The sequence below is a fragment of the Ostrinia furnacalis genome, unplaced genomic scaffold (assembly GCF_004193835.3).
Source record: "Ostrinia furnacalis isolate ACB-3 unplaced genomic scaffold, ASM419383v2 OfSCF5394, whole genome shotgun sequence".
NCBI classification, from domain to species: Eukaryota; Metazoa; Arthropoda; class Insecta; order Lepidoptera; family Crambidae; genus Ostrinia; species Ostrinia furnacalis.
The window spans coordinates 68,873-84,484 of NW_021135633.1; the positions used below are offsets into that span (position 1 = coordinate 68,873).

General features: G+C 39.5%; 1 protein-coding gene across 1 annotated transcript in view; it reads left to right on the forward strand.

Moving 5' to 3' along the window:
• Positions 1-14,671, forward strand: part of LOC114361022 (uncharacterized) — a 36,497-nt gene extending 21,826 nt beyond the window's left edge. Inside the window, exons 2-4 of the mRNA XM_028315928.1 lie at positions 13,001-13,119; positions 13,989-14,333; positions 14,432-14,671. Of these exons, the coding sequence (XP_028171729.1) occupies positions 13,001-13,119; positions 13,989-14,333; positions 14,432-14,671 (704 nt within the window). The remainder of the gene's footprint in view (positions 1-13,000; positions 13,120-13,988; positions 14,334-14,431) is intronic.
• The last annotated feature ends 941 nt before the right edge of the window (positions 14,672-15,612 follow it).

Here is a 15,612-nt window from a genome sequence, read left to right on the forward strand (position 1 = left end):
TGTGGCGACTATCCGCCACAATCTTAACTTGGACCCCCGCCTTAGATTTCTGAGCAATCCGCTTCCGCTCATGAAATTGGGCCAGCTCCGATTGACCGAACAAACGTTCGGCGCATGCGCGCTGCCGCCGCGGTACGCCTGCGTCGCTCGCGCACCCGTGGAGACGTATGCTGCCGTCTCGCTTCAACGCCGCTCATCGTTCCCCGCTCACTCATAGCCGTTGAAGAGAATTGGAAAATCGATGACACACTCTGTCTTCCGCGATCGTTGTGCTAACATCATTTGAATAATTCTCTCGATATAATTGTATTTTAATTAATTATTTGTTACTTGTGCCGTTAAATACAATTCTTAATTCGTTAATAATATTCTTCATTCTACCGTGTTTGTTCTACTATCATTTTCTCGTCTGTACTACCTAAAAATAACACTGCACAACAGCATTTCTGATGATTGGGTTATGTTACATGATATTAGTCCAATTTTTAATGACGATTTCAAATCTGTGATTGAAATATCTGTATCAGCTCTGGTTAAAAAAATATGACACTTGGGTCTTTTTGTACAAAAACACTCTTTTTTTAGAGATGATCCTATTTTATGAAGTTGTTAAGTTGAAGAAACTTTCTTTTATTTGACTTCCTTGCTGATGCTGAAGGCAGACAGCTCTTCTGAATGATTCAACAGCAGTCAGCCATCATGTGTGCATTCCAGTGGCCCTGATAGCGTCCCTCTATCGTACGAAGGCCCTGGTGGATTTGCTCGCAATCAATGTAAGAAAATTTGAATTTTGCAGTTCCACATTTTTGGGAAGGATCAAATTTGCCTATGAAAATATATCCCATTAAAACACAATTATTATGATAAATTATTTTATTTCCATAGTATGCGTACTAAATAACTAAAAAGTCCTAAAATTATTATTAATTTCCCATATTTCGGGTAATTTTCCCACGTAAATAACTGAGAACACTGGTCTTTGACGTATTATTTTTTCGAGTGAATGACGTTTGATTTCAATTAATTTCAATATTTTAATGTCGGGAAATAAGTGATTGGATTATTATTTTGCCTGTGAAATGTGATTCCTTAATTTTTGTTTGTTCGAACAGAACGGTTTTTACACAATTTCATCACACAAGACATGTCGTATTCGTGTTGTTTTTTCGCTGCTTAAATGTGTCAACTGTGTGAAGTTTGCACTCGAAGTGGTGTATCAGGGTGTGAATGTGTGCGTGCCGGCCTGTACGTACAGGCAAGCTGGTGTAACCTAATGTCACAGTATTTTGTTGATGAGAATCCGTCCGACTTTTTTTATAGGTCCATGGTTAATATTATTTCCCGTTTTTGCAACTATTTTCTTATTAGCTGTATGGTGATGTTATAGCCTAAAGCCTTCCTCGATAAATGGGCTATTCAATACAAAAATATTTTTTCGAATTGGAACAGTAGTTCCTGAGATTATTAGCACGTTAAAGCAAACAAACTATTCAGCTTTATAATGTTACCTATAGATTGAATATTTAAGTCTTTAACTGCCGAGAAACTAAACGAAATCTAAAATAATTATTGTTTGGGGCTTACGTTTAATGTTTTTAATGAAGTCTGCAAACTATCGGAAATTATTTTGTCAGCATTAGTTTTAGGTCTGTTTATGACACAAACGAACAAGACAGCGTTTTCAAAGAAAGCTTACAGACAGTTTGACTTTTAGAAAAACCCTTCAATAACAATTATCGTCATATTCTTCATTCTTCAAAATCTTTGTGAATTATATATTTTAGCTCTTTCTCTTGAATCACTCTATCTATTGACGAGAGCGTATTAGACTCTGTCGCGTTTTTTGGAGATCTAAGTTTGTTTTCTATATTACGAGTTCGTTCATTTCAGCCGAAAGACGTCCACTGCTGGACAAAGGCCTCCCCCCAAGGATGTCCACAAAGACCGGTCCTTCGCCGCCCGCATCCAGGATATTACGAGTACACATTAGCTACTTATGCACATTGATATTATTCACATTATGAATCACTCTATGAATTAATATGTAAATCAGTTGCGTAGTTTTAAAGATCCATGCGTGAGTAGCAACTTTGTTTTATACTATGTAAAGATGTAGATTGCGGTTTAAAGCTTTCAAGTTCAAACGTAAAATTTAACGGATACTTATACGCCAGTTTATGATCGCGAGTGTAAATTGCTCCAGGAAGCTATTCGTGCTCGGGTATTCGTAAGACATCGTAAGAAATCGTAAGATATTGCGTATTTGCTTGTATGAACTACATTCGCATTTATACGCTTCCGTTCGCTTTGACTGCGTGGGATTTCTTTCATCATACCAAATAGTTTTCAAGGAATCAATATTATATTTGACACAGATTTTAGCTTCAAACTTACTTGGAAAAGTGCTATAAGCCTACACCAAATTGTTAAGAGATATGCTATGCACGGTTGCAATGCAATAAAAGATATACTTACCTAAATATCCACAAATGAGTCAGAGCTTAACACTAAAGTTAATGTGTTCAAAATCTATTGTGAAAATCAGTCATCTTGTGGCAAAACTCCAACTAACAAACAACTTGAGTTTCACTCACAACGTCGTAGTAATTAATGTCAAATATTACCAAACCATCTGTGAGTTTTACTGCCTTATTTATGTGGAGTCGTATCATTACCTATGGCGACTTCTTCAGACTGATTGTGAGGCAAATTAAAAAACTTTCAATCTTTAAAGAGTTAGGCTCATAAATTTTTTCCCAGAACTCTGTAGGTGATTTAGTAGGTACATTGATTGTTTTCAGCGCGTTCAAACTCGTAAACTTCCGAAGTTCGTAAAAATTTTTACACTCTTTTAAGCTGCTGTAAAAACTAATTTATGATATCCTTAGTTTTTGTCACATGGCTCAAACTTTTCACCTGAGGCGCTATTCTCTACTATGCTATCTGAAGTGTCGATATGTCCATCTCTCTCACGCTTAACTAGATGTACTTATCATGAATGACAGTGACAGGTAGACCCTAAACTAGGTATTCTACTACTCCCAATCCCAACTAATGTTATCTGAAGTTTCCATATTTCCATCTCTCTCTCGCAAAGCGAGATGGCAGCATGAGTGACAGAGACAGATAGAGCCTAAACTAGATAAACCACGTTACTATAAGTTACGTATCCGATTAGTTTATTGCTTTCTCTTCCTAATTGGACGAAATGAACCCAAATAGACGAGCAATCATTGATTTATTATATCCATTATCCTTATTACTGTTTGTCTTAACATTAATCCGGTGAAGTAAGTGCCTGGCTTTACCGTATTAAGACTGAAAGAATGATAAGCTATTAAGTTAATTATTGTATAGTAATAGCAGTGTTAATTACGTATTAAGAAAGGGGATTAAAGTGCTTGTCAAAGGTTTCTATTGCTTTAAAACTATGGGGAATCTTCGCTCGTTTCAGCCAAATAACGTCCACAGCTGGACAAAGGCCCCCAAAGATTTTTACAATGACTTTTCCCGCGCTTCCAGGCTTCAAATTGCCAGGTACTTCCCGTGACCTTCACCAGATCGGTCCATCTAGTGGGAGGCCGGCCCACACTAGGTCTTCTGAGGAATTTTATTTTGATAAAATCGTACATTAGCTTTCATAGTGGCTTAAAAATTCAGTTTTTGTTACGACTAGCTCTCCTTAGTTTTATTTCTACCATGTCTATCATTTCTCGTGTCAACTAGGTATCCAATAAACCGTGGCATTTTAAGACTTCATATACCTACTTGGGTCAGGAAGAATGCTTCATAATACAAAATGGCTTCAAATTGCTTCTTCTTTCAAAAGTACGATCTTATAAATCATGTCCTTAACAAAAATATATTTAAAGAACAGCTCTATTTACATAATAAACCTTGTTTTCCTATGGATAGAGCGTTATTATCGATATAATACTTGGTATTTTGGCTCGAAATAATAATGGCAACAAATCGGCTATCTCAAATTGGTAATTATTTATTAACAAGCGCTCAGCGATCAGAGTAATTTTCAACTGAAGATTATTCTGTCTGCACTCCATAGTCAGGGAAAAGCAGCCAGTCCAGTTTTAACGAGAATCGATACTTGACTTACTTGACTTATGGTCCTATGTCCCCTAGATGGGGCAGAGGGCGTCCACAACAGTCCTCCATCTCGTTCGGTATAACGAGAATCGATAAAGAGGCTGAAATATGATTACCCTTTCAGTTAGATAAATAAGTTGGTTTCAAGGCATTATTTTAGTAACTTACATAAAGGATCCATAAAAATAACTTTGGGATTAGGAGATACTTAGGTTAAAGAAAAATGTGAAACATAATTCTACTTATATCGATGGGATCTAAATCATTTATAAATGTTATGAGTACACGTGGCTTTAAAACACCTACGTATTTCGACGCACTTATATTCTATTTTGCATGCGTATTTTCACAACTCTTTCTTTAGATTAGTGCGATTTTGTATGGTTGAAAATCGGAAACTTAAATGTGCTGTTTCTTATGTTTGTTTTGTGGCTAAGACTTAACAAGCGAAGGTAACATTTTGATGCTGAAGTGAGAAAAAATGTTTTCCTTGTTTCAAGGTGAATTAAGAATAAGCCCCTATTTTAGGAACGTGTAGAGGAGGCATTTTTATCGAAGATACTCACACTTATAATTCTACTAGCTTTCCGCCCGCGGCTTCGCCCGCGTGGAATTTGATCTCACCCATTTTAAGAAAATGTTTTCTTAAAATGGGTGAGATTTAAAGCCTATTTTTAAGAATAGCTATCAACAAAACGTTTTTAGTCTGTAAAACATAAAAGAGGGGAAAATCCACAAGTTGAAATCCCTTAGTGACCACTGAAATGCAAAAAGCAAAATTACTGCCAGCCGTAAGATTATAAGAGATCAATTCAACATCTTACAAATTGAATGAGTGTCTCCCATTCAAATTCGCTAACACGAGTACCTACTCGTATTAGCATTTAGTTACATTACAAGTGATCGTTGCCAAAACACAGATTAACGCATCACGCACGATAAGAGATAAGAGATGCCATTATTTAATTACAAGAACATTTATTTTATTTTGCTCAATGTAGTTCCTAAAGTTACTAACTAGATATTTTTTCTTAGGGGAATTTGGACAAGCTACTATGACGTCACTTTTTCATCAAAAAATCGATTTGATTTAGGTACCTACTACTACCTACATAATGTTTTTTTTCCAAAGGTACCTGCTAAATTTATATTTTACATTTCTGTTAATTGCGAAGTCCCTAATTGGTTTTTTTAAAGAAGTAGTTTTGAAACTATTGGTGTGCTATTGGTTACTGATGTCAACGACCCATGGTAGAAATAAAAAATCCAACAATAAATTAAAAAAAAAGGAAAATCAGAGTCCACATCCAAAAACTCCCTAACTTAAAAGAAACGTTATTTTCATGAAAATGTTGACAAAAAATGTTGATTTCACACGTGCTTCCCCTTCCAAAGGGCTGTCAACGGACGATATAGTTAACTCGCCTTGTTACCAGGGGGCGCCTGTGGAATCCTAAATAAAGCTCGTCTCTCACAGATTCTAAATTCACTCACATGCAGGGTTGCCACTTTGCCAGATCGAATGAGCCTTTTATCGAGGGAAAAAGCATTTTTTATAAGTCGGAAGGAAATAAAGCAAATTAAAGTAAAAAAACTTAATATTAAAAACAACAACATTTATCATTGTAGTTACATATTTTGCTGCCGGTAGAAAAAGTGAGATCGGCAGTTTCGTTTGACAAAAATTCGGAAAACTTATAATATTTATAGTTTCATAAAATTAAGTTGTTTTTCGGGAGTTTTTTTAGTTTGTCATTCATAAAATCGGAAGAATCCGGCCAAATCCCGACCATCTCGCAACCCTATCACATTTCGCGTCAACAGTTCGCATAAAATATTTTAAGAGGTCGCTGTTGTGTACTTGAATGATAGAAAATACGTTTTTCTTAACTGATGTGAAATATTGCTGGCAACTGGCTATCACTTATCACTTTCGCCTGACCTGATAAATGGTTCACGTGGATAACAATGTTAGAAGCGTTTGAGGATTCAAATCTCTGTAAGGCTATAAGAGCATTTTAGGTGTTATTATATTTTGTAGTCTTTTAATTTGAGAATTGTGAAAGTTGATAAAAGATTTATCATCACCATTATCAACAAACAGCCTCAGGATGTCTACTGTTGAACATAGACCTCCCCAATATTTATCAAATTGGCTATAAAAAATATTTTTGCCAGCTTTTTCTGTTAGAATATTTTCATTTATTTAAATTATCCGTTTAAAACTTAGTTTATACAGTCTCTGTTTGATTTTGCCGTAGAAAACAACTTTGAATTAAAATTGACTCTGAATATTTATTTTCTAAATATTATCACTTATCTAGGTAAGTGTGCTAATTGGAGCGAATCAAAGATAAATCAATGTATGCTCGTACCTACTGATAAAGATAACGTAAATTGCATCGCACTTGTTTTGTATGGTCGGCATAATTTTCGTCTGCCATAATTTTTTATCCCATCCACAAGCGCTCGCATAAGATCGCGTAACAATAGGCTAGATGACAAAATTTCAATTATTTGTCCGTCAGACAGATAATTAGAAAATATTAGACTCATATTTTTTAATTTTCTTTCATAATTAAATATTAACAGTGCTACATCGAGTTGAAAGGGCGCGTTACGTTGAGTAGATTTTTTACTCAAAACTGACGTCACGTCACATTTCAACTCAATATACTGTATTGTACTGTATTTATTCGATTATGAAAAAAAAATGTGTCCAAAATTTTTTTATTATCTGTCTGACGGACTAAATATAATTTCGATTTCTTTACCCAGTCATCATCCCTATTGATTTATTCACAAACGATACTTGCTTAAATGTAGCTGCACAGCGTTGAATAGAGCTCTGTGATTGGTTCGTGTGTCACCCTGTGCGTCCATGTGCACTGTGAAACCTCATAGTATTGTTTGTGAATACGGGCGTAATGAATAAAAAAAATTAACATCCTGTATTAATTATCAGGTACAACTTTAAATTCCGTTTATAAAGCAAGCTCTACCATGCAGAATTTCATGTTAACAGCTTCATAAAATAATTAACGGCACATTCCCCGAGCTCCAGTATTGAGCCAGCTTCCTGTATCGGATGCCGCGGGCGCGAGATAATGTAGCGCTAAATTAACATTTAATTAATAAATAACTAAGTGCATGATTAGAGAAGGATGGTCAAAGCGCTTGGCAACTGATAGTGCTAGAGATTGATTATACTTTAGTTTGTTCGTTCGTTGCAGCTTAATGACGTCCACTGCTGGACAAAAGCCTCCTCCAAGGATTTCCATAATGACCGGTCCTGCGCTGCCCGCATCCAGGCATCCGCGAACTTCACCAGATCGTCGGTCCACCTAGTGGAGGGCCTGCCCACGCTACGTCTTCCGGCCCGTGGTCGCCACTCGAGAAGTTTTTAGTAGCATTGCCACTTGATTTTAGCAATTCTGCGGGCTATATCGGTCACTTACTCACTTTATACTTTAGTAGATAGAATCTGTCAATCTATTTTATGTAGGTAGATGTATAAGATATTTTACTTTACAAAATTGGAAAAGGCTTACTACGGACTAAGCCATTATCAGTCTATATCAGTCATTGCGTTAAGTACCTAGACAGTCTTTGGCTTGTCGCAGGGTTCTGCCATTTGTAAGTCACCTTTTGTAAGTCGTCCGTCACTCCAGCTGGCTGAAATGTGTCTAACTACAAAACAACGTTTGCTGAGTTAGATAAATTTTCCACTACGCTATTGCAATTCAGATAAATGTTTAAAGCTGGATTCCAGATAACCCTAGGATCTATATGTAATACCTACTTAATGTATAAGTTGCTCAAGATCGTTCGTTTCAGCCGAATGACGTCCACTGCTGGACAAAGGCCTCCCAAGGATTTCCCTAACGACCGCTGCCCGCATTCAGGCACATCCCGCGACCTTCACCAGATCGTCGGTCCACCCAATGAGAGGCCTGCCCACGACGAGCCGGACGACGTAGTGTGGGCTCAAGATCATTCGATAATAAATGGACTAAGGATTCTGGTTAATTTTAACAACAGAGTAAAGAACTCGTGGTGACAAACAAAACAATTCCGAGAAACTGTGAGAAAACTCGAGAACGAGGTACCTAATTGTCTTCATAAATCCTAATATTCAGTAGAAGTGATTTGAGGGCGCCAATTTAAATGCTTTGAAGATTGTGTTTTTTCTTCAATAAGTACGAATTCCCTGATTCACGTTTCCCTGATGTGTAAATATACTAAAAGTGAGTCATTGTTTTGGTGTTTGGAGATATTATTTTCGCTGGTTTCACAATCTATGTCATCGACATCGTTAAAATACTTTCGATGTTTGTTATAACTGATATAATAAAATAATATTTACTGTTGGATTGGTGCATAGTTATTTTTTTTTATCCACAACGAGGAAGCTCTTCGCTTGTATCTCACCTGATGTTAAGTGATGATCAGGCCGGAAAGTGGAAGCGAGCTTCACCCGGAATCCTCAACTGAGGAACTGGCTATCTTACCTCTAACTGCCGGAACACAACAATACTGTTAACATTGTTGTTATGGCGACAGACTTAGGTAAGGTGGTGGTAGCTAGCCAGGCGGACTTTTACAGCTATCCATTTGTAATTCAACTGAGGTACCTACTTGGGTTGGTCAAATTTGTGGTCAAGTTTAAGCAGGTGTCCAAACTGTAAAATAATTTTGTGTGCGTTTAAAGCGCTCGTAGATTTAGGCTTTTGATGGCTTAGTTTCAATATTTGGACTAATCACTGGACAGAATTTGTCACCAAACAAAACTCATCACTCAATAAATTATCCTATGACGTCACGGGTGATTGCATGAATTCTCTAAGCGTGTTCACCCAGTGACAAGTCTCATACCATTTAATTTTAGCCTTCAGGGAATACAAAACCTTATGTCAAAGTCTTTTGATCGAGAATTCAGTACTCACTGAAATATCATTTTTGATAAATGCCCATCGGATATAGTTTCAGTTAATCACTTAGATAAATCACCAGTTTGACATCAAATATGCGGCTGAGTACTGGACTTAATAGTTCTGCCTGGGACGATGCCAGTGGTTTTGATTTAGCTGAATGAAACTCATTCAGTGATTCAATTTACAGATAATGTAAGTCGTCGAATGTCATTATTACCTACCTATTTGAATTAGACGTAATGAAGGCTCGCACTTAAATAAATTAAAAGGATTTTTTTTAAAGTATGGAGAGTCCCTAGTCAATTCCCTGGAAATTACCTTTTGTCTTCATATTGACTTGAATCAACTCACAATACCTAATAAGTAATAACTCATTTTTGTGCGGTAAATTAAATATATTACATGTTTCACTATGAAATCTGTTAACCCATCTATATTTGTTATGAGTGGTTCCCCATAATAGTCTAGTGGTCGACGGCGATCGACGAGCTATCAAACCAACAATCCAAATCCTTTACCGTTGTGCTATTGTCGCCTCTATTCTCATATCAATAAGTCCTAAGCGACAAATTACATTATATTTTCCGTGACTTGCACAGACAGAGCGCCATTTCATGTACCCCATTCCATGTACCAATTCCATAAGAAAATTGGTCCCAGCTTTTCATCTGAAGATGCGTGCACTCAACATTATCAAGTTCGTTCATTATTTCAGCTGTACGTGAGGCAAGTGGGAATTCCCTAGATCATCGCGAGTGTTGCTGGATTTTTGGGGAAATATTACGTAGACGTGCGCGGGATTAGAGTAGTGGGCTGTATAAACAGTGGTGGATAATACGGGTAGTTTTCCCGTGCGAAAACGTTTCGACGTTTTTCTTGGGTCATTCAGTTCTAATGCCCGTATTCACAAACAAAGTTTGCTTAAGTGAAGCAGGAAATCGAACGCACAGCGTTGAATAGAGCTCTATGATTAGTTCATGTGTCACCCTGTGCGTCCACGCGCACTGTGAGACCTCATAGTAATGTTTGTGAATACGGGCGTTAAACCATTTTATTGTGCGTAAGCGAGGCACTGCCAATGTAAAAGAATTGAGAATTTTATAAATTATATCTAAAAGGATTAGCTCCTTTAGGCGTCCAGAAACGGTCCATCTCTGCAAAAAATATTATTGCGATTCATTAACAACCCGTTACACACAGGCCATGGTCCACAGCCTGGACCATGGCCTCGTCCTTTTAATGGAAGGTTTTGCCATAATCTCCAACCTTGGTAAGCGACAATCATAATAATCATGATCTCCAAGTCTAACACTTAAAACGGTCTATCTTTGCAAAAAATATTATTGTGATTCATCAACAGCCCGTTACAGCCCACAGCCTGGAGGACTATGACCTCGTCCTCTTAGTGGAAGGTTTTGCCATAATCTCCACCCTTGGTAGGCGACAATCATAATAATCATGATGTCCAAGTCTAACACTTGGAAATCATGATTATTATGATTCCTCTCTTTAAAAATGCCACGAATATGAAGACAATTACAAAGTGCTTAGTTGTACTGATTTATTGCGGAATTTAGATTACAATGCTGATGAGGCCTACCGATCTCCAAATTATTTATTCACTGGTTAACGCCGAAACACATAAAAACACATTAAACGCGCCGTAAACTTTTAAAAAGACCTCATCGACCACTGACAGACTATTTTTACGTTAACAAAAATAAACGTCGCGGTCGCGCGCGTATTTCAGTCCCGTGTGTACCCGTGTTGTGGCGTTGAAATGTTACTTTAAGGTTGCAATAACACCTGTGAAATGGCTGGTCTTTTGTGCTGGAAACTTCGTCGAAGAGCATGAGCGGTGCACGAGTGTATTGTCTAGAATAATACATTCTTGCCGGTTTCGTGTCTTTTGACTGCGATGTAAATGTCCAGAGTTTAAGCCGGGTTTGGTCGTGTGTTTTTATATTTCGGTCGTTTCTAGCTTTTAGCTTTGGCTTTTGTGAGAGTAAAATGTAGGGAACTGACTGAAACGTATGTTTGCAAGTTACATTTTCGTGCCCAATCCAATGTTTACGAATTTTCTTAGAGATTTACGAGTAATAGAAGAAGGACGATTGGAGGGGTTGAAAAAGATTAGTTATGAACGTTTGATGCTGAGCATATCATAGTTACCTTTATTTCTCAAGTCAGAGATGAAAAACTGATGATGTTGATAATAGAGTGTTTCAGAATACTTGACTACTAAATAATCATAAACTACTCTGAAACCTAACAATTTATTACGATCATACTTTCGATCCCGCGACGAGACAAAGACCTTCCTGAACATCCAACTGTACAGACGACTGCATATCAAGTTAAACACAGTAGAGTCTTATCTGGTCGTAATACAGGGTATTTTGCAACAAAATTGAATAGTCTGAGTACTGTCGACTGTATAAACCCGCAGACTACGGATCTATTCCAACCTCTCTCTCCCACCGCTGCAACTCCTGTGTAGCCAGGATCTACACCTTGACCACCAATAAAAACCCAAACAGTGAAGGTCAAGTTTGTCTCGGGGGAAAGTTAAACTGTCATTGGACCCGCAACGAAATTAATCAGAAGAACATGGGAGGAGTTCGAAGTTAAGGTTCGACTTAACCCACGGGCTTGTAAAACTTACTTAACTCAAGGGAAGCCCATCACAAGTGATTCGCAAACAATTAACAACGTGTATCGGAAGTGGGTCAGTGGGCCACACCTCGAGATGCATTCCGCGGCACATATCAACGGTTTGGACGAAAAATAACTTTCTGTTGACCAATTGTTTAGTCGAGCAGTAATTACGGGACTATTCCAACCTCTCGTTCCCACCGCTGTAACTCGTGTGTAGCCAGGAACTACAGCTTGACCGCCAATAAAAACCCAACCAGTGAAGGTGAAAGTGTGGTCAAAGTAAGAAAGCACACTGTACCGATTTGGTATCCGCCGATTCTTGATACAAATTGATTTATTATGCCCGTTTTCACCATCAATCTCTAATTTTTAAGTGACCAGTATGAAAAAAAATACCTGTTATGTGTTACCATAGGCGTCACTTAAAAATGAGGGATTGATGGTGAACACGGGCATTAATGTCATATATATGCCCCCTAGATGGGGATTTCAATCTAGAGCCTGCTTGGGGAAATGGAGATGTGTCCCTTCGGAAAGTGTGGCCGATCCAGTTACACTTGCGGCGCTTGATCTGCTGGTCGATACAAATTGAAGTCGACCAAACTATCGGCCAATAAAAAGTATGTAGTCCGCGGCAACTCGAATAAAACTGGAACCATTTCTATAGTGACTTTTCTCTTACAAAAATTAGTGCCTCAGATGGGACAGAACCCATTACAAGTGATTCGCAAACAATTAACAACGTGTATCGGAAGTGGGTCAGTGGGCCGCACCCCAAGATGCATTCCGCGGCACATATCAACGGTTTGGACGAAAAATAACTTGCGACGGGAATAACTCGGTGTTAGACTGAGAGTTACTCGTATTTAATGGAGATTTTTTTAACTGAAAGTGATAAATAATCACCAATACCAAAAATCCGAGGGATTTTTGCATTTATTTCTCTACGTACTAATTAAGTAAATGCTGAATGTTCAATTTAGCTCTCTAAACTACCCACACTAAACTAAAAGAATTACCTATTAAATGTCTCTACATCAGTCTTATAATAGACCATTCTTTTCCTAAGGCAGTTGGTTCGGGTCCTAATTCTCCTAAGGTAGGTTTTTTCAGGGTTACAATATACCAAGATGTGATGTCATTCTTATTTAGAACCTGTTCGACATAAATCCCACCCACAAAGTGAATACGATAAAAAAAGAATAAAATAATCGCAGAAGGGGCACTCGACGTTAAATCATGCGTAACACCTGCTCTGAAAAAATAGCTCTTATATCTTATGTATTGTTTTTCTTTTGTTTCAGGTCCGAATGAGAAACAAGAACAAACAAAGGTGGTCAACATAACTATTGGCGACGTGAGAAGAGATGCTTCGGAGAGGATACACGGGTTGCTTCAAGAAAATCAAGACTACTCACAAACAGTACGTTTTATTAAAAGTTAAATAATAATATTAGTACTAATAGTAAATTACTAATAGTCTCGTTAACCCCGCCTCGTGGCAAGCTTGCTTGTTACGAGTATTCACCACAATAGTCGAGAGGCGGCGGCGATTGAACCCGCGTTCCTCGGATCACGAGTCGACCAGTCCGACACCTTCACCGTTCGGCTATCGTTGCTAAAATTAGGTTCATACATTGAGTTTTTAGATTATTCGATAGATAGTACTTCGTTCGCTCGTTCGTTTCAGCTAAATAACGTCCACTGCTGGACAAAGGCCTCCCCCCAGGTTCTTCTAGCGACCTTTACCACATCGTCGGTCTGTGGCGACGCCACTACAAACTAGTGACCAACAGATGGCGCTGTCACTACTTCACTATGGCACACTCCGCCGCTCATACAAACCTGCATCGCGGTGACGGAGTTTTAGATCCTGCCAAAGTATATATAGACAAACCAAGATGGTGTAAATTGGACCTTGGTACCCGAGCATAACACCCGCTCGGAAGGAAGCACTAACATCTAGCTTCCTTATTGTGGACGAACATCGTATCCCACATTGGTGACCCCGACGAAGAAGAAGAAGAATATTTCATCAAGAATTCTACAATCGGATTGGTGTGTGGTTTGGACACAAGCGGTGAGCGATTTTTTCACATACTNTCTGGTGACCCCGACGAAGAAGAAGAAGAATATTACATCAAGAATTCTACAATCAGATTGGTGTGTGGTTTGGACACAAGCGGTGAGCGATTTTTTCACATTGTAAAAATGGGCAACGACGAAATTTTAAAAGTGAGCGTACGAGTTCCGCTCTTCTGGCCTGAGGAGCCTGCTTTGTGGTTCGCGCAGGTTGAATCACAGTTTGTCCTGTCGGGAATAACTAAGGACGAGACCAAGTTTTACTACTTGGTTGCGCAGTTAGACCACCAATATGCCATCGAGGTGAAGGACATCATCACCAACCCGCCTCCTACGGAAAAATACGAAAAGCTGAAGTCTGAACTAATTAAACGACTTTCAGCTTCTCAGGAAAAGCGGATTAAGCAGCTGCTGATTCACGAAGAGCTAGGCGATAGGAAGCCGTCTCAGTTCCTACGTCACCTGTCGGGTTTGGCTGGTCCTTCGGTGTCTTCTGATTTCCTGCTTACTCTGTGGTCCAGCAGGCTGCCACAGAATATCCAGACGGTCATCNGGGTGAGTTGGCTGACAAAGTATACGAGATCGCACCGTCAACTCCGCAAGTCGCCAGTACTTCCTCTGCTGCAGTACCCTACGGAGACATGGCACACCAGATCGCAGAGTTGACCAGGCAAGTGGCTATACTGACCAGCAGACTTGAAGATTCCGACAATAGATCACGTTCGAGATATCAGAACAATCGTTACAATCGCTCACGCAGCCGCTCCAGATCAAAGCAACCACCACCTGACCATCCACACTGCTTCTACCACTTCACATACGGCACTAAGGCGAAGAAATGTAAGCAGCCTTGCAGCTTCCCCTCGGAAAACTCCAAGGGCGGTCGGAAGTAGCGGCCCACGACTGCCCCTCTGCAACAGGCCGTCTTTTCGTTACGGATCGCACATCAAAAATGCAGTTCCTTGTGGACACTGGCTCAGACCTGTGTGTTTTTCCGCGATCCGCTATCAAGACGCCCTGTACTAAGACCAAGTATGATCTCGTCGCAGCGAACAACTCCATCATCCACACTTATGGACCTGCACTACTACACCTGAACTTGGGACTCAGGCGAGATTTTACTTGGAACTTCATCATAGCAGACGTTTCGAAGCCTATCATCGGTGTAGACTTCCTGAGCCATTACAATTTGCTTGTAGATTGCAGAAACCAACGTTTGGTCGATGGAATCACAACCCTGTCCGTAGCAGCTGTTACTTCTGGAAATTCAGACGATATCGCTTCTGTCAAAGCCGTCACTGGTGAAACCGAGTTTCACACACTTCTGCGCGAGTTTCCAGAGATTACCAGACCGGCAGGCGTTCGTTCTCCACCCAAGCATAACACACTGCACCACATCAGAACCAGCCCTGGTCCACCGGTATCTTGCAAGCCTCGACGTCTTGATCCAGTTCGCTCCCAAGCAGCGAAGAAGGAGTTCGAGGACATGCTTGCGTGTGGTACGGCTCAGCGTTCGGAGAGTCCCTGGTCTTCTGCTCTACACATGGTGAGGAAGAAGGACGACGGATGGAGACCATGCGGCGACTATCGTGCACTTAATGCCAGGACTATTCCAGACCGGTATCCCATTCGTCACATACATGACTTCTCCTACCAGCTCTCAGGATGCACTATCTTCTCCACCATCGACCTTGTGAAGGCATACAACCAGATTCCGGTAAATCCAGCGGATATTCCCAAGACTGCCATCACCACGCCGTTCGGTCTGTATGAATTCCCATACATGACGTTTGGGTTAAGGAACGCTGCGCAGACCTTTCAGCGATTCGTCGAT